Below are 20,653 nucleotides of genomic sequence, written 5' to 3' on the forward strand. Positions count from 1 at the left end.
GAACAAATTCAAGAAAGAGTACAGTATTATATAGAACCATTGTTGCATTGAACTTCCTTCCATCTCATATTGCTCAAATGAACAGTAACCTGATTTCAAAATACAGATCAAGCAACAACTCACGGCACAACGCATCTCCCCTATTTGACCTAGACATGTTGTGTGTATTCATTGATATGTAGGCTATGTGTGCCAGTTTAAATTGATGGATACTGAATAAAAATACAACATTCAACAATTTCAAATATTTTACTGAGTTACAGTTCATATAGAAAAATCTGTCAATTGAAATAAATAAATTTGGCCCTAATCATGGATCACACATACAGTGCCTTGCGAAAGTATTCGGCCCCCTTGAACTTTGCGACCTTTTGCCACATTTCAGGCTTCAAACATAAAGATATAAAACTGTATTTTTTTTGTGAAGAATCAACAACAAGTGGGACACAATCATGAAGTGGAACATCATTTATTGGATATTTCAAACTTTTTTAACAAATCAAAAACTGAAAAATTGGGCTTGCAAAATTATTCAGCCCCCTTAAGTTAATACTTTGTAGCGCCACCTTTTGCTGCGATTTTACAGCTGTAAGTCGCTTGGGGTATGTTTTGCACATCGAGAGACTGACATGTATTCCCATTCCTCCTTGCAAAACAGCTCGAGCTCAGTGAGGTTGGATGGAGAGCATTTGTGAACAGCAGTTTTCAGTTCTTTCCACAGATTCTCGATTAGATTCACGTCTGGACTTTGACTTGGCCATTCTAACACCTGGATATGTTTATTTTTGAACCATTCCATTGTAGATTTTGCTTTATGTTTTGGATCATTGTCTTGTTGGAAGACAAATCTCCGTCCCAGTCTCAGGTCTTTTGCAGACTCCATCAGGTTTTCTTCCAGAATGGTCCTGTATTTGGCTCCATCCATCTTCCCATCAATTTTAACCATCTTCCCTGTCCCTGCTGAAGAAAAGCAGGCCCAAACCATGATGCTGCCACCACCATGTTTGACAGTGGGGATGGTGTGTTCAGGGTGATGAGCTGTGTTGCTTTTACGCCAAACATAACGTTTTGCATTGTTGCCAAAAAGTTCGATTTTGGTTTCATCTGACCAGAGCACCTTCTTCCACATGTTTGGTGTGTCTCCCAGGTGGCTTGTGGCAAACTTTAAAATACACTTTTTATGGATATCTTCAAGAAATGGCTTTCTTCTTGCCACTCTTCCATAAAGGCCAGATTTTTGCAATATACAACTGATTGTTGTCCTATGGACAGAGTCTCCCACCTCAGCTGTAGATCTCTGCAGTTCATCCAGAGTGATCATGGGCCTCTTGGCTGCATTTCTGATCAGTCTTCTCCTTGTATGAGCTGAAAGTTTAGAGGGACAGCCAGGTCTTGGTATATTTGCAGTGGTCTGATATTCCTTCCATTTCAATATTATCGTTTGCACAGTGCTCCTTGGGATGTTTAAAGCTTGGGAAATATTTTTGTATCCAAATCCGGCTTTAAACTTCTTCACAACAGTATCTCGGACCTGCCTGGTGTGTTCCTTGTTCTTCATGATGTTCCTTGTTCTTCATGATGCTCTCTGCGCTTTTAACAGACCTCTGAGACTATCACAGTGCAGGTGCATTTCTACGGAGACTTGATTACACACAGGTGGATTGTATTTATCATCATTAGTCATTTAGGTCAACATTGGATCATTCAGAGATCCTCACTGAACTTCTGGAGAGAGTTTGCTGCACTGAAAGTAAAGGGGCTGAATAATTTTGCACGCCCATTTTTTCAGTTTTTGATTTGTTATAAAAGTTTGAAATATCCAATAAATGTCGTTCCACTTCATGATTGTGTCCCACTTGTTGTTGATTCTTCACAAAAAAATACAGTTTTATATCTTTATGTTTGAAGCCTGAAATGTGGCAAAAGGTCGCAAAGTTCAAGGGGGCAGAATACTTTCGCAAGGCACTGTAACTGGGAATACAGATCTGCATCTGTTGGTCACAGATACCTTGCCTCACACAGCGCCACACACCTCCACATAGAGTTGATCAGGCTGTTGATTGTGGCCTGTGGAATGTTGTCCCACTCCTCTTCAATGACTATGTGAAGTTGCTCAATATTGGAGGGAACTGGAACACGTTGTTGTACACGTGGATCCATAGCATCACAAACATGCTCAATGGGTGACATGTCTGGTGAGTATGCAGGACATGGAAGAACTGGGACATTTTCAGTTTGCAGGAATTGTGTACCGATCCTTGCCACATGGGGCAGTGCGTTATCATGCTAATACATGAGGTGATGTCAGCAGATGAATGGCACGACAATGGGCGTCAGGATCTCGTCACTGAATCTCTGTGCATTCAAATTGCATCGATAAAATGCAATTGTGTTCGTTGTCCATAGATTATGCCCATACCATAACCCCACTGTCACCATGGGGCTACCCTGTTCACAATGTTGACATCAGCAGACCGCTCGCCCACACAACGCGTACACATGATCTGTACTTGTGAGGGTGCTTGGACGTACTTCCAAATTCTATTAAACAACATTGGAAGTGGCTTATGGTAGACAAATAATTATCTAGCAACAGCTCTGGAGGACATTCCTGCAGTCCGCATGCTCCCTCAAAACTTGAGACATCAGTGGCATTGTGTTGTGTGACAAAACTGCACATTTTAGAGTGGCCTTAGATTGGCCTTCTCCAGCACTAGATGAACCTGTGTAATGATTATGCTGTTTAATCAGCTTCTTGATATTCCACACCTGTCAGGTCGATGGATTATCTTGGCAAAGGATACATTCTCACTAACAGGGATGTAAACAAACCCTGTACTCAAAATTTGAGAGAAATAAGCTTCTTGTGCATATGAAACATTTTTGGGATCTTAAAATTTCAGCTCATGAAACATGGGACCAACACTTTGCATGTTGCATTAATTTTTTTGTTCAGTGTAGTTCTGTCCTTGAGCTGTTCTTGTCTATCAATGGTCTGTATTATGTAATGTTTCATGTTTTGTGTGGACCCGTGGAAGAGAAGCTGCTGCTTTCGCAATAGCTAATGGGGATCCTGATAAAATACCAAATACGCACACACTGTACTGCAAACATGCTGCAGCAGAAGTCCCTGTTTCTCATTCATGCAGCGTGGGATCGTATTTACTCCTACAGCCAGATACATGCTGCAGCAGAAGTCCCTGTTTCTCATTCATGCAGCGTGGGATCGTATTTACTCCTACAGCCAGATACATGCTGCAGCAGAAGTCCCTGTTTCTCATTCATGCAGCGTGGGATCGTATTTACTCCTACAGCCAGATACATGTTGCAGCAGAAGTCCCTGTTTCTCATTCATGCAGCGTGGGATCGTATTTACTCCTACAGCCAGATACATGCTGCAGCAGAAGTCCCTGTTTCTCATTCATGCAGCGTGGGATCGTATTTACTCCTACAGCCAGATACATGCTGCAGCAGAAGTCCCTGTTTCTCATTCATGCAGCGTGGGATCGTATTTACTCCTACAGCCAGATACATGCTGCAGCAGAAGTCCCTGTTTCTCATTCATGCAGCGTGGGATCGTATTTACTCCTACAGCCAGATAGAGGCTGCAGCAGAAGTCCCTGTTTCTCATTCATGCAGCGTGGGATCGTATTTACTCCTACAGCCAGATACATGCTGCAGCAGAAGTCCCTGTTTCTCATTCATGCAGCGTGGGATCGTATTTACTCCTACAGCCAGATACATGCTGCAGCAGAAGTCCCTGTTTCTCATTCATGCAGCGTGGGATCGTATTTACTCCTACACCCAGATACATGCTGCAGCAGAAGTCCCTGTTTCTCATTCATGCAGCGTGGGATCGTATTTACTCCTACACCCAGATACATGCTGCAGCAGAAGTCCCTGTTTCTCATTCATGCAGCGTGGGATCGTATTTACTCCTACAGCCAGATACAGGCTGCAGCAGAGATGAGATCCATTCATACTCTGACCATTAGTGTGTGTGTCTGCATGTGTGGGCACTCCCACAGACAGACAGTTCACAATACCTGCTAATAACCAGTTATTTTGTACAATATTATAGTATCTGTAGTGAATGACCTACTGATGCTGAGGACAGCTAACCTGATCCTGCTCTCATCATTATATGAGGGCCAAATACATAGCTGTTTAGAATTACTGTGACAACTCTAAGTTTTGTTTCCATGCCTATACCTGACCCTCCCCACTCATCCCCAAAAACTATATTTTGGCGTTTGTTTCATTAGTCCATTGTTGACATAGTCCCAAAATGATTTGATGCAAAATGCATCGTATGGATGTTTTCTGTATTTTGAAAGTTACATATATTGAAAACTTGATTGCGGCAAAACAAAACATGTTGGGACTATGTCAACAATGTACTAATGAAACATACCAAAAGATCGTTTTTGCGTGGATTTTTCTTAAACACAGTCGCACAAACCACACACACAACAAGCATATACACACACACACACACAGATATAACCATACAACCCCATCACACACTACCATTGCCTTGCCAGCACAGTGTGTACATCACTGGTGGATACAGTATAGTAAGGGTTTTACTGCACCTAGTGCTTTACATCCATCAGCTCCATGTAACATAAAATACAACATTACTACTGCTGCTACTAGTACTATCCATTTACCCCCTCCCCTCCCTCTCTCTTCTCCCCTCCTCTTTTTCCCTCTTTTCTTCCTTTCCACCTATCTCAATATCTCTCCTCCTTTCCTCTCTCTCTCCCTCCCCCTTTTTCCCTCCCTCTCTCTGGCCGCATCAGCATCCTGTGAAATCCCTCCTCCATTTCTCGTTTGGTCTGTGTAAGCGCGTGAGTGAGAGTGTGGGTGAGAGTGTGTGCATGTGTGTGTGCCTCTACTACTCTGGCAGGATATGAGCGGGCGAATGAGGGAGTGTGAGAGAGGAGGGAAGTCACGGAGACAAGAGGAAAGAGAGGAGGAAAGGAGAAGAGAGGAGGAGAGGAGAAGAGAAAAGGGGACTGGTAATGGCCATGTGCAGGATGTTTTGACGATGGGACTGTAGTTGATCTTTGGCGGTGTGTGAGTGAGGGTGTGAGCCAGAGTTTGTGTAAGTGTGAGTGTGCGTGTGTGCGTGTGAGATGGGGTCTGCTCTGGGCAGAAGAGAGGAAGCTGAAAGAAAGGAGAGGAAGGCAAGAGAAGCCAGGAAAGCCAAACTCAATAGTAAGGTATCCCACTCGCTCTATCCATCTACACATTTCTCTGTCTGTCCCCCTCTCTATATCTTCTTCTATGTCTGTCAGTGGCTCTGACTCTTTCTCTGTCACTCTCATTTTCTCACTCTCTGTATCTCTCTCTCTCATCTTCCTGTCTCTTATCTTCTCTCTCTGTCTCTCCTCTGTCGTTCAGCTCTGCTGCATGTTAGCAGTGTCAGGAATACGAGTGCTGCAGTTATGTGTGATAGCTACTCTTTCAGCATGCTAATGTTTCTCTCTCTGCACTGTGTTTGTGTGTACCCAGACGTGTGTGTGTGTGTGTGTATATGTGTATATGTATGCACATGAGGGTGTATCTGTGTGGAGTGGGACTCCCAGGGACAATAGCGGAATTGTATTATGTTTCTGTTTTTATTATCATACTTCTCTGCTTCTGTCACATTCTTGTCATAACCCTGGAGTGATGCTCTGAGCTGCTGAAGAAGGACAGAGCTGTCTGTGTGTGTGTGTGTGTGTGTGTGTGTGTGTGTGTGTGTGTGTGTGTGTGTGTGTGTGTGTGTGTGTGTGTGTGTGTGTGTGTGTGTGTGTGTGTGTGTGTGTGTGCGTGTGCGTGCGTGCGTGCGTGCGTGTATGTGTATATGTATGCACATGGGGGTGTATCTGTGTGGAGTGGGACTCCCAGGGACAATAGTGGAATTGTATTATGTTTCTGTTTCTATTATCATACTTCTCTGCTTCTGTCACATTCTTGTCATAACCCTGAAGTGATGCTCTGAGCTGCTGAAGAAGGACAGAGCTAAGTGTGTGTGTGTGTGTGTGTGTGTGTGTGTGTGTGTGTGTGTGTGTGTGTGTGTGTGTGTGTGTGTGTGTGTGTGTGTGTGTGTGTGTGTGTGTGTGTGTGTGTGTGTGTGGCCATATAGTACAAAATTACAGCACATTCTACAGCACAGTCTACAGCACAGTCTACAGCACAGACTACAGCACAGACTACACCAGTCTACAGCACAAACTACGACACAGTCTATAGCACAGTCTACAGCACAGACTACAGCACAGTCTACAGCACCAACTACAGCACAGTCTACAGCACAGACTACGACACAGTCTACAGCACAGTCTACAGCTGAGTCTACAGCACAGACTACAGCACAGACTACAGCACAGTCTACTGCACAGACTACAGCACAGTCTACAGCACAGTCTACAGCACAGTCTACAGCACAGTCTACAGCACAGTCTACAGCACAGTCTACAGCACAGTCTAGAATACAGCACAGTCTACAAAACAGTCTACAGCTGAGTCTACATCACAGTCTAAGGCACAGTCTACAGCGCAGACTACGGCACAGTCTATAGCTGAGACTACAGCACAGTCTACAGCACCGACTACAGCACCGACTACAGCACTGACTACAGCACCGACTACAGCACTGACTACAGCACCGACTACAGCACTGTCTACAGCACAGTCTACAGCACAGTCTACAGCACAGTCGACAGCACAGTCTACAGCGCAGACTACAGCACTGACTACAGCACAGTCTACAGCACAGTCGACAGCACAGTCTACAGTGCAGACTACGGCACAGTCTACAGCACAGACTACAGCCCAGTCTACAGCACAGTCGACAGCACAGTCTACAGCACCGACTACAGCACTGACTACAGCACAGTCTACAGCACAGTCGACAGCACAGTCTACAGTGCAGACTACGGCACAGTCTACAGCACAGACTACAGCCCAGTCTACAGCACAGTCTACAGCACAGTCTACAGCACAGACTACAGCCCAGTCTACAGCACAGACTACAGCACAGTCTACAGCACAGTCTACAGCAGGTCAACTCAAATACAGCGAGAAGAAAAAGAAGAGGAAAAAGATAGTGTGTGTAAGGAGATGGGAGGAGACAAAGATGACCGAGAGGACACAGAAAGAGAGGTAGTGAGGGGGAATGAAGAGGAGATGGAAAAAGCAGGAGAAGTAGAGGGTGATAGGGAGAGAAAGAAAGAAGTAAAGAGCATAGATTGATTGTGGTAGGGTCAGGGTAACGTTCTGAAACCAGGTCATGTAGACAATACAGCCTGGGGCACTGCACTAGACCACTCAGCACTACACTAGACCACTCTGCACTGCACACTACACTAGACCACTCTGCACTGCACACTACACTAGACCACTCTGCACTGCACACTACACTAGACCACTCTGCACTGCACACTACACTAGACCACTCTGCACTGCACACTACACTAGACCACTCTGCACTGCACACTACACTAGACCACTCTGCACTACACTAGTCCACTCTGCACTACACTAGAGCACTCTGCACTACACACTACACTAGACCACTCTGCACTACACTAGACCACTCTGCACTACACTAGACCACTCTGCACTACGCTATACCACTCTTCACTACACACTACACTAGACCACTCTGCACTACACTAGACCACTCTGCACTACACTAGACCACTCTGCACTACACTAGACCACACTACACTACACACTACACTAGACCACTCTGCACTACACACTACACTAGACCACCCTACACTACACACTACACTAGAGCACTCTGCACTACACACTACACTAGACCACTCTGCACTACACACTACACTAGACCACTCTGCACTACACTAGACCACTCTGCACTACGCTATACCACTCTTCACTACACACTACACTAGACCACTCTGCACTACACTAGACCACTCTGCACTACACACTACACTAGACCACTCTGCACTACACACTACACTAGACCACTCTGCACTACACTAGACCACTCTGCACTACGCTATACCACTCTTCACTACACACTACACTAGACCACTCTGCACTACGCTATACCACTCTTCACTACACACTACACTAGACCACTCTGCACTACACTAGACCACTCTGCACTACACTAGACCACTCTGCACTACACTAGACCACTCTGCACTACACTATACCACTCTTCACTACACACTACACTAGACCACTCTGCACTACGCTATACCACTCTTCACTACACACTACACTAGACCACTCTGCACTATACTAGACCACTCTGCACTACACTAGACCACTCTGCACTACACTAGACCACTCTGCACTACACTAGACCACTCTGCACTACACTATACCACTCTTCACTACACACTACACTAGACCACTCTGCACTACACTAGACCACTCTGCACTACACTAGACCACTCTGCACTACACTAGACCACCCTACACTACACACTACACTAGACCACTCTGCACTACACACTACACTACGCTTCACCTCCCCATTCACTGAACCTTCTTCCAACCAGGACAATGGCAACAATAGACGGAACAAGATACACAAAGCAAATGTTTTACTTCATAATTATCAGCTAGATATTTTAACAGTTATAATCTAGCTGGCCATATAGTCAAACAGGCAGAAATGACCTAAAACGAATGTTATGCAAGATAGATGTCAATTATTAGTAGCTATCTGGCTAGCTACCAGTACAGTAGCTAGCCAGTTAGCCCTATTGACTTCTTATGGGCTTGCGATCTACGGTATGTAGGCAGATAAACATGCCAAAATGAACACAGCATGTATTTATTAACATATCAAGATAAAGTATTGTAGTCAACGTATGAAATGTGAATTGGTAACATTTCATTCTGAAGTCAGAGTGTATTTCCTGTCGCTTCAGCTCAAATAATTGTTGCTATAAATTCTGCCTCTTTTTTTAACGTGGTTCCGTCGTATCTCTTTGCATACTTTCCATTGAAGCTTTCATCGATGCATGAGTACGCATTCAAGAAGTGTCCTCCATGCCTCGTTTCGCACACTTTGATTTGGACTCCTACTCTGACCCTCCCGTGCTCCAGTGTGCGTGCTCGGACCACGGTAGTGTGCATTTTGAGGAACACCCATAGTCTCCCCTCCAACTCTCTCTTTGATATGGAGGAATAGGTTCTGTACTCAGTAACCCTTTGATTCATGCATCTACAGTGACACTGATTTGACCGCTACACGGAAACACAAAGATCCCATATTCATTTTTCTCCATTAACATATCATTATATAGCACCATGATTGTATTGCCAGGTAAGGCAGTATTAATAGATGACTGAGGGGTGTAGAAGATTGCCCACTGCAGGCAGAGGATAATAGAGCACTAATGACCCATCGCCTGAATAACTGCACTACCCACGTGTCCCGGATCCCATTTCTCCTATTGCTACTCTACCTTACCCTTTGTGTCTCTCTTTATAATGTTCTCTATAAAAAAGTGTTTTACCACATTCGAGCCAGTTCACGTACAGTACATTGTTAAATATCAGTGTGAAAACATGTTGTATACACTCCTAATTTCACAGTAACACTAAGCAGTTCAAGGCAGCAGTTGACTTTAGATCTCCAGGCCAACATGGTTTAGGCTAAGTGTCAGCTCTGTGGAGTGGCAGGCTGTCTGGCTGATTGACTAAATGACTGACTGGAGTGAGACTCCGGACAGGAGCCAGGGTTAGCCTATGAGTCAGAGACTTTGTGGACAGATTCAAAGTGAGGTTAGGTAGCTGGGTAGGTAGCTACTATAAGAACCACTGCACATCCTCCTTTAATGCTTCTGAGGCCATAACCTCAGACAATCCATAGAATGGGACAGTCATTTGCACATTGGGGCTGGATTCCGTCCACTTTGTTTTCTTTAGTCAGTTTCTTGTCTGGTTTTCAGCTAATGTTGGTTTTGGACTTGTTGACTCTAGTCTTGTTTTAGTCTGAGTTTAGTCTGGTTGTTTGTAACTGGGTATGTTTAAGTATTTGCTGGGCCCCTTCCTGTTTGTCCATTTGCCTGTCCGTCCTTCGGTCCTTCCGTCAGTCAGTCAGTCAGTCAGTCTGTGAGCACATGACTGTTCCTGATTCAGCTCTTCTTTTCTCTGGCCTGTTTGATGACTCCATGCATTCCTCACATTTTCCCTGCCCACCCCTGCAACCCCCCCCCCCCCCTCCCCCTGCCCCTCCACCCTCCACCCCACTGACATACACACTGGCAATGGAACCATTTTGAAGTAGTTGTCCTGTCCGGTAAAACTGACATACTCCATGCACTTCATGCTCCCTCCAACCACCTTTTCGGTTCAATAATGATCAAGGTTTCACTGATGATGTTGGACAATGCTGAAATGCTACCTTACTTTGCCATTTGGGAGGGCTGGGGGTGGATGGGGGCAGGGGGAGAGGAAGGCAAGTTGGGGACCTCAGTGATGCACAAAGTCCTTTCTCTGCATGTGTGTTTGTGTGTTGGTCAGTGGGGCTGATGGTTTGGCACGTTAGCTGCATTTGTATGTCAGTTAGCCAGCCAGTCCAGCACTAGCCAGCCGTGCTCTAACCTAACCTGTCTACAGTCGAGGACTTACAGAGTCTAGCCACCATGCTCCTACGCACTGAGAGAACCAACAGGAACCAAGCAACAGAGGTGAGACACCACATACATATACTGAGAGGGTCATATGCCATTTCAGGGGTTAAGAGAGTTTGTGGACAAAGAGATTTCAATGGATGGTCAGATTCCAGTAGGCATATGCACTTCAGCCAGACATTCTGCTGGGTGACGGCTGTGAGAGTTCTAGAACGTATTCCTTCCGTAAGCTCTGCAGGGTCTTGATTGTGGACGTTCTAGGTCTAGAATGCATTTTGTCCATAATAGTTTTGCTTACTGTTTATTGTTTTCGAACACTTCTATTGTTTTCACTCCTTGCATGTGTTCAGTTTTTTCCTGTCAAGCTGTGATGGCAGCCAGCTTTACTGGTTTTGCTGTGAATAAAGTACCGCTTGTGTGTAAAACTGGGATGATTCCTAGAACGCTGAAGGATACTACCAGTTACAATACAGCAGAAGCCCTACAATCAGCGGACTGACAAGTGAAACTTTAAGTAACTGAACTTGTTGTTTACTGACCGAGTTGTGTCAAACCAGGAGTTGTTATTTTAAACCAGGAGTTGTTATGTTATACCAGGAATAGTTGTGTCAAACCAGTAATTGTTGCGTCAAACAAGTGTTTTTTGTCCAGATTGACATAGACCCAGGTGTTTGTTCCCCAGCTCTGCCCTGCCCTGCCCTGCCTGGCTGTGTGAGATGACTGCTTATGTCATTGGATGGGGCCTGCTCACATATTTAATGTGAAAGAGGGGTGGGAGGTCAGGGGTAGGGGGGTGTCATTGATGTCTGAGGTTGCAGTTGCAATACTATGTTGTTTTGGGACATAGCATTATGTCTGCCCTAGAATTGAGCAAAAATGTCTGTCACAATAGAACATATATTAATGTGTACTACAATTATCATCATCTTTGTTTATCACTTCTATTACTACTACTACGACTACTACTACTACTACTACTACTACTACCACCACTGATTGTAGGCACATTACTGTTTGGGGCACTGCTCTGTCTCTCCTCCCTCTCTCTTTTCCCTGTTCTCTCTCTCCTCTCTCTTTTTCTTCCCTCTCTTCTTTCTCCCAGAAAGAGTGTAGCTATGTCATCAGTCCAGAGGAGTACATTTTGATCCATGTTTAATTGTTTATGTGAGTGGTAGTGGGCACTAAGAGACCACAGTCTGTTGTATATGAGGAATAGAGAGACATGGTGGAAACCAGCCAAGCATGGAAACGCAGTGAATAATGCGTTCCCTGTTGTTGCTATGGTAGCAGGACTCTTCTCTGGTCTGGGAGAAAGAGTGTGTGTGAGTGTAATGGGTTGAATTGTTGTCATGAATCAGTAAGAGTATGTCTGTGTACATGTGTGCACACAACATGTGTTTGTGTGCGAAGTTACCAGCATTCATTCACATATTCAACGAGGCATTAGAGGAAGACAAAAATGTATTTGACCAATAGAATAACATGTATTGCAGGATAAATGAACTCGCCACCCTAATCTGGTGGTCCCAGCGCGCACGACCCACGTGGAGTTCCAGGTCTCCGGCAGCCTCTGGAACTGCCGATCTGCGGCCAACAAGGCAGAGTTCATCTCAGCCTATGCCTCCCTCCAGTCCCTCGACTTCTTGGCACTGACGGAAACATGGATCACCACAGATAACACTACTACCCCTACTGCTCTCTCTTCGTCCGCCCACTTGTTCTCGCACACCCCGAGAGCTTCTGGTCAGCGGGGTGGTGGCACCGGGATCCTCATCTCTCCCAAGTGGTCATTCTCTCTTTCTCCCCTTACCCATCTGTCTATCGCCTCCTTTGAATTCCATGCTGTCACAGTTACCAGCCCTTTCAAGCTTAACATCCTTATCATTTATCGCCCTCCAGGTTCCCTCGGAGAGTTCATCAATGATGCCTTGATAAGCTCCTTTCCTGAGGACGGCTCACCTCTCACAGTTCTGGGCGACTTTAACCTCCCCACGTCTACCTTTGACTCATTCCTCTCTGCCTCCTTCTTTCCACTCCTCTCCTCTTTTGACCTCACCCTCTCACCTTCCCCCCCTACTCACAAGGCAGGCAATACACTCGACCTCATCGTTACTAGATGCTGTTCTTCCACTAACCTCATTGCAACTCCCCTCCAAGTCTCCGACCACTACCTTGTATCATTTTCCCTCTCGCTCTCATCCAACACTTCCCACACAGCCCCTACTCGGATGGTATCGCGCCGTCCCAACCTTCGCTCTCTCTCCCCCGCTACTCTCTCCTCTTCCATCCTATCATCTCTTCCCTCTGCTCAAACCTTCTCCAACCTATCTCCTGATTCTGCCTCCTCAACCCTCCTCTCCTCCCTTTCTGCATCCTTTGACTCTCTATGTCCCCTATCCTCCAGGCCGGCTCGGTCCTCCCCTCCCGCTCCGTGGCTCGACGACTCATTGCGAGCTCACAGAACAGGGCTCCGGGCAGCCGAGCGGAAATGGAGGACAACTCACCTCCCTGCGGACCTGGCATCCTTTCACTCCCTCCTCTCTACATTTTCCTCCTCTGTCTCTGCTGCTAAAGCCACTTTCTACCACTCTAAATTCCAAGCATCTGCCTCTAACCCTAGGAAGCTCTTTGCCACCTTCTCCTCCCTCCTGAATCCTCCCCTCCCCCCTCCTCCCTCTCTGCAGATGACTTCGTCAACCATTTTAAAAAGGAAGTCGACGACATCCGATCCTCGTTTGCTAAGTCAAACGACACCGCTGGTTCTGCTCACACTGCCCTACCCTGTGCTCTGACCTCTTTCTCCCCTCTCTCTCCAGATGAAATCTCGCGTCTTGTGACGGCCGGCCGCCCAACAACCTGCCCGCTTGACCCTATCCCCTCCTCTCTTCTCCAGACCATTTCCGGAGACCTTCTCCCTTACCTCACCTCGCTCATCAACTCATCCCTGATCGCTGGCTACGTCCCTTCTGTCTTCAAGAGAGCGAGAGTTGCACCCCTTCTGAAAAAACCTACACTCGATCCCTCCGATGTCAACAACTACAGACCAGTATCCCTTCTTTCTTTTCTCTCCAAAACTCTTGAACGTGCTGTCCTTGGCCAGCTCTCCCGCTATCTCTCTCAGAATGACCTTCTTGATCCAAATCAGTCAGGTTTCAAGACTAGTCATTCAACTGAGACTGCTCTCCGCACATGTTCTTAACTGACTTGCCTGGTTAAATAAAGGTAAAATTAAAAATTAAAAAATAAACTGCTAAAGCTAACTCTCTCTCCTCTGCTCTCATCCTTCTAGACCTATCGGCTGCCTTCGATACGGTGAACCATCAGATCCTCCTCTCCACCCTCTCCGAGTTGGGCATCTCCGGCGCGGCCCACGCTTGGATTGCGTCCTACCTGACAGGTCGCTCCTAACAGGTGGCGTGGCGAGAATCTGTCTCCTCACCACGCGCTCTCACCACTGGTGTCCCCCAGGGCTCTGTTCTAGGCCCTCTCCTATTCTCGCTATACACCAAGTCACTTGGCTCTGTCATAACCTCACATGGTCTCTCCTATCATTGCTATGCAGACGACACACAATTCATCTTCTCCTTTCCCCCTTCTGATGACCAGGTGGCGAATCGCATCTCTGCATGTCTGGCAGACATATCAGTGTGGATGACGGATCACCACCTCAAGCTGAACCTCGGCAAGACGGAGCTGCTCTTCCTCCCGGGGAAGGACTGCCTGTTCCATGATCTCGCCATCACGGTTGACAACTCCATTGTGTCCTCCTCCCAGAGCGCTAAGAACCTTGGCGTGATCCTGGACAACACCCTGTCGTTCTCAACTAACATCAAGGCGGTGGCCCGTTCCTGTAGGTTCATGCTCTACAACATCTGCAGAGTACGACCCTGCCTCACACAGGAGGTCCTAATCCAGGCATTTGTCATCTCCCGTCTGGATTACTGCAACTAGCTGTTGGCTGGGCTCCCTGCCTGTGCCATTAAACCCCTACAACTCATCCAGAACGCCGCAGCCTGTCTGGTGTTCAACCTTCCCAAGTTCTCTCACGTCACCCCGCTCCTCCGCTCTCTCCACTGGCTTCCAGTTGAAGCTCGCATCCGCTACAAGACCATGGTGCTTGCCTACGGAGCTGTGAGGGGAACGGCACCTCAGTACCTCCAGGCTCTGATCAGGCACTACACCCAAATAAGGGCACTGCGTTCATCCACCTCTGGCCTGCTCGCCTCCCTACCACTGAGGAAGTACAGTTCCCGCTCAGCCCAGTCAAAACTGTTCGCTGCTCTGGCCCCCCGATGGTGGAACAAACTCCCTCACGACGCCAGGACAGCGGAGTCAATCACCACCTTCCGGAGACACCTGAAACCCCACCTCTTTAAGGAATACCTAGGATAGGATAAAGTAATCCTTCTCACCCCCCTTAAAAGATTTAGATGCACTATTGTAAAGTGGCTGTTCCACTGGATGTCATAAGGTGAATGCACCAATTTGTAAGTCGCTCTGGATAAGAGCGTCTGCTAAATGACTTAAATGTAATTTAAATGTAAATCTATCTTAGAGTTGTACATAGCTGGCCATAAATTGATGTTGCATTTTACTTCATGGGTTATTTAGGCTTCTTCTAACCCATTGCTTTTCTACTTTCTACCGCCTGCAGCGAGAAACTTTGTGGCGGGGCAGAGGACAAAGAGGGAGGAGCATCGAGGATGGTCACAGTCAAATAGGAATCCTGACTTAATGAAGTGGTTATTAAAATGCTCAGCCATGTGCTTCTTGTCAGTAACAACCACATCATCAACATTAAGGGACATGGGCAGCTGTGAGGAGGAGGGGTTATTCTCCAGGTCTTTAACCCTTTTACAGAACTTCTTGGGGTTAGACCCACAGAGAGAGAACTGCCCCTTAAAGTAACCAACTTTGGCCTTCTGGATAGCCTGAGGGCACTTATTTCTAATTTGCCTGAACGAGAGCCAGTCAGTGTCTGTGTATGCGTGTGCCGGAATGGAATTCACCACCGGAAGAATGGAATTCTTGGGGTGGAGTAACTCTGACAGATCATGGTCTAACCAGGTGCTGAACCTGTTAACATCAAGGAGAGTAGCCTTTTCTGGGTGTTTGGAGTCATACCTTGTGGCATTGGTAATAATCTGAGAAAGATTTAAGGAGTCCCATTGCTTTAGAACTTTGTCAGGTGGCATGTCCCAGTTTAGGTCACCTAGGAAGACAAATTCAGACTTGATGTAAGTGGCTAGGAGAGAGCTTAGAGCATGTAGGGTACAGGCCAGTGCTGATGGTGGAAGATAACACCCATCAACAGTAAACAAAGAGTTATTGGAAAGTTTAATGCAGAAAACCAGCAAATATAATTGTTTGGGGACAGACTTGGTGGACACAACCGACCACTGAATGTGTTCCTTGGTAAAGATTTTCACTCCACAACTTTTGGAAGATCCGTCTTGCCAATAAAGGTTGTAACCAGAAAGGTTTAATTTTGATTTATTTTATTTCACCTTTATTTAACCAGGTAGGCTAGTTGAGAACAAGTTCTCATTTGCAACTGTGACCTGGCCAAGATAAAGCAAAGCAGTTCGACACATACAACAACACAGAGTTACACATGGAATAAACAAACATACAGTCAATAATACAGTAGAAAAATCAATATACAGCATGTATATGAGGTAGGATTAGAGAGGTAAGGTAATACATAGGCCATGGTGGCAAAGTAATTACAATATAGGAATTAAACACTGGAATGGTAGAATGTGCAGAAGATGAACGTGCAAGTTGAGATACTGGGATGGCAAAGGAGCAAGATAAATAAATAAATGAATACAGTATGGGGATTAGGTAGATTGGATGGGCTATTTACAGATGAGCTATGTGCAGGTGCAGTGATCTGTGAGCTGCTCTGACAGCCGGTGCTTAATTAATGCTATTGAGGGAGGTAAGAGTCTCCAGCTTCCAAGATTTTTGCAGTTCGTTCCAGTCATTGGCAGCAGAGAACTGGAAGGAGAGGTGGCCACAGGAAGAATTGGCTTTGTGGGTGACCAGTGAGATATACCTGCTGGAGAGCGTGCTACGGGTGGGTACTGCTATGGTAACCAGTGAGCTGAGATAAGGCGGGGATTTACCTAGCAGTGACTTGTAGATGACCTGGAGCAAGTGGGTTTGGCGACGAGTATGAAGCGAGGGCCAGCCAATGAGAGCATACAGGTCACAGTGGTGGGTAGTATATGGGGCTTTGATGACAAAATGGATGGCACTGTGATAGACTGCATCCAATTTGTTGAGTAGAGTGTTGGAGGCTATTTTGTAACTGACATCGCCGAAGTCGAGGATCTGTAGGACGGTCAGTTTTACGAGGGTATGTTTGGCAGCATGGATGGAGGATGCTTCGTTGCTAAATAGGAAGCCGATTCTAGATTTAATTTTGGATTGGAGATGTTTAATGTGAGTCTGGAAGGAGAGTTTACAGTCTAACCAGGCACCTAGGTATATGTAGTTGTCCACATATTCTAAGTCAGAACCGTCCAGAGTAGTGATGCTGGACGGGATTTCAGGTGCGGGCAGCGATCGGTTGAAGAGCATGCATGTAGTTTTTCTTGCATTTAAGAGCAGTTGGAGGCCACAGAAGTAGAGTTGTATGGCATTGAAGCTCATCTGGAGGTTATTTAACACAGTGTCCAACGAAGGGCCAGAGGTATACAGAATGTTGTCGTCTGCGTAGAGGTGGATCAAAGAATCACTAGCAGCGAGAACAACATCATTGATGTATTCAGAGAAGAGAGTCGGCCTGAGATTTGAACCCTGTAGCACCCCCTTAGAGACTGCCAGAGGTCCGGACAACAGGCCCTCTAATTTGACATACTGAACTCTATCGGAGAAGTAGTTGGTGAACCAAGCGAGGCAATCATTTGAGAAACCTAGGCTGTTGAGTCTGTCAATAAGAATGTTGTGATTGACAGAGTCGAAAGCCTTGGCCAGGTCGATGAATACGGCTGCACAGTAATGTCTCTTATCGATGGCGGTTATGATACAGTTTAAGACCTTGAGCGTGGCTAAGGTGCACCCATGACCAGCTCTGAAACCAGATTGCATAGTGGAGAAGGTATGGTGAGATTCGAAATGGTTGGTAATCTGTTTGTTAACTTGGCTTTCAAAGACCTTAGAAAGGCAAAGTATGATAGATATAGCTCTGTAGCAGTTTGGGTCTAGAGTGTCTCCTCCTTTGAAGATGGGGATGACTGCGGCAGCCTCCCAATCTATGGGAATCTCAGACGATATGAAAGAGAGGTTGAACAGGCTAGTAATAGGGGTTGCAACCATTCCGGCAGATACTTTTAGAAAGGTTAACATCAGTGTTCAAAACACTCTTTCTCAGTAATGACCAACACATCTGGATTGGAGATTGGAGATTGGAGAGAGAGGGAGAGAGAGAGAGAGCTATGTGCACACTGCCCACACAATGAGGTGGAAACTGAGCTACACTTCCTAACCTCCTGCTCAATGTATGACCATATTAGAGACACATATTTCCCTCAGATTACACAGATCCACAAAGAATTAGAAAACAAACCCAATTTTGATAAACTCCCATTTCACTGGGTGAAATTCCACATGTGCCATCACAGCAGCAAGATTTGTGACCTGTTGCCACAAGAAAAGGGCAACCAGTGAAGACCAAACACCAATGTAAATACAACCCATATTTATGCTTATTTATTTTCCTTTGTTTACTGTAAATGTTTTGTGTTTATTTCACTTTTCTATATTATCTACCTCTGTTGCTTTGGCAATGTTAACACGTTTCCCATGCCGAGAGAGAGAGAGAGAGAGAGAGAGAGAGAGAGAGAGAGAGAGAGAGAGAGAGAGAGAGAGAGAGAGAGAGAGAGAGAGAGAGAGAGAGAGAGAGAGAGAGAGAGAGAGAGAGAGAGAGAGAGAGAGAGAGAGAGAGAGAGAGAGAGAGAGAGAGAGAGAGAGAGAGAGAGAGAGAGAGAGAGAGAGAGAGAGAGAGAGAGAGAGAGAGAGAGAGAGAGAGAGAGAGAGAGAGAGAGTACCTGTACCAGACTGGGGGAGACAGGCCAGGGCAGACGGTGAACAGAGACTAGCAAGTCTCTTTTTCACGTATAAAAGGAGGTCATTAGCTAGCTAAGTCTTTCCAGTATCGGCAAATGGTCTTTTATGACGTACAAACAAAGTTGTCCTGTGGCTGTTGTAGTTTGGAGATTCTGAGGAGGATATCTTCTCTACACAGATGGAGGGGGCTTCAAAGGTGTGAAACTCTCCTGCCATTGTTAGGCTCAAGGGTTTTCACATCTTTCACTTCACTCATTTCAGTCAGATTCTTTCCTAGCAGCATGGTAGCCTTATATAATAAGCTTTATATATCAAAATTAACGTGACATTACTGTCTTTTACTTTTTGGCTTCAGAAATTAGGTTCAGACTGAACATTACTTAATGTTCAGACTGTTCAGAATGTTCAGACTGAATGTTGTGTTGTATGGTATTTCCAGGTTCCGCTGTGTTTCTTCTGCAGGTTTTGGTTTGTTATGAGTTTTTTGTCATGACAGTCCTTGGTAGTAATAGTCCATTCAGGTAATTTTGTTATAATCAAGGTTTTAGGTATGGAATTGTGAATTGGAATTAAGGTTTTGATGTTGAGGTTAGTATCCTGTTTAGAGTCCTTGCAAAAAAATGTACATTTATCTACATTTATCCAACTCTAATTCTATATTTTTGCAGAAGAACTCAGGAGCTGATGCTCTCTCTGTCTATTCACTCTCTCTCTCTCCTCTGTTGTGCTGAAGGAGCTCCTTAAACTTGTCCCCCAAAAACATCTGGGTCAAATGGTTCTTTAAGGTTGCAGCCGCTATCATCACCGACCCTTTCTCTTACCTTTTTAACATGTCTCTCCTCTCTGGAATGGGTCCCAGTTCTTGAAAGGCAGGCTCGGTGATCAAGCTAAACCTAACTGTTATAGGCCAATTTCAATCTTGCTCTGTATATAAAAAGTGTTGGAAAAATGTGTCAATAATCAACTGACTGGCTTTCATGATGTCTATAGTTTTCTCTCTGGTATTAAATCTGGTTTCCGCTCAGGTTATGGATGTACATATAAAGTTGAAGTCGGAAGTTTACATACTGTACACTGAGGTTGGAGTCATTAAAACATGTTTTTCAACCACTCCACAAATTTCTTGTTAACAAACTATACTTTTGGAAAATTTACATTTACATTACATTTAAGTCATTTAGCAGATGCTCTTATCCAGAGCGACTTACAAATTGGTGCATTCACCTTATGACATCCAGTGGAACAGCCACTTTACAATAGTGCATCTAAATCTTTTAAGGGGGGGTGAGAAGGATTACTTTATCCTATTCTAGGTATTCCTTAAAGAGGTGGGGTTTCAGGTGTCTCCGGAAAGTGTGATTGACTCCGCTGTCCTGGCGTCGTGAGGGAGTTTGTTCCACCATTGGGGGGCCAGAGCAGCGAACAGTTTTGACTGGGCTGAGCGGGAACTGTACTTCCTCAGTGGTAGGGAGGCGAGCAGGCCAGAGGTGGATGAACGCAGTGCCCTTGTTTGGGTGTAGGGCCTGATCAGTTGGGACATCTACTTTGTGCAAGACATTTTTCCAACAATTGTTTACAGACAGATTATTTCATTTATAATTCACTGTATCACAATTCCAGTGGGTCAAATGTTTACATACACTAAGTTGGCTGTGCCTTTAAACAGCTTGGAAAATTCCAGAAAATTATGTTGTGGATTTAGAAGCTTCTGTCTATTGACATCATTTGAGTGATAGGACGGTAAGTAGCCTAATGGTTAGGAGGCAGCAAGCAGCCTAGTGGTTAGAGTGTTGGACGAGTAGCCGAAAGGTTTCGACATCGAATCCCAGAGCTGACAAGGTAAAAAATCTGTTGTTCTGCCCCTGAACAAGGCAGTTAACCCATTGTCCCTAGAAAATAAGAATTTGTTCTCAAATAACTTGCCTAGTTAAACAAAGGCAAAGGTAATAATACAATTT

General features: G+C 45.5%; 1 protein-coding gene across 1 annotated transcript in view; it reads left to right on the forward strand.

Annotated features, from left to right (window-relative positions):
- The first annotated feature begins 4,961 nt into the window (after positions 1–4,961).
- LOC123990122 (SH3 and multiple ankyrin repeat domains protein 3-like) overlaps positions 4,962–20,653 on the forward strand; it is a 134,930-nt gene continuing 119,238 nt past the window's right edge. Inside the window, exon 1 of the mRNA XM_046290752.1 lies at positions 4,962–5,228. Within this exon, the coding sequence (XP_046146708.1) occupies positions 5,142–5,228 (87 nt within the window). The 5' untranslated portion in view covers positions 4,962–5,141. The remainder of the gene's footprint in view (positions 5,229–20,653) is intronic.

This window comes from Oncorhynchus gorbuscha, linkage group LG02 (assembly GCF_021184085.1).
Source record: "Oncorhynchus gorbuscha isolate QuinsamMale2020 ecotype Even-year linkage group LG02, OgorEven_v1.0, whole genome shotgun sequence".
Classification (NCBI taxonomy): domain Eukaryota; kingdom Metazoa; phylum Chordata; class Actinopteri; order Salmoniformes; family Salmonidae; genus Oncorhynchus; species Oncorhynchus gorbuscha.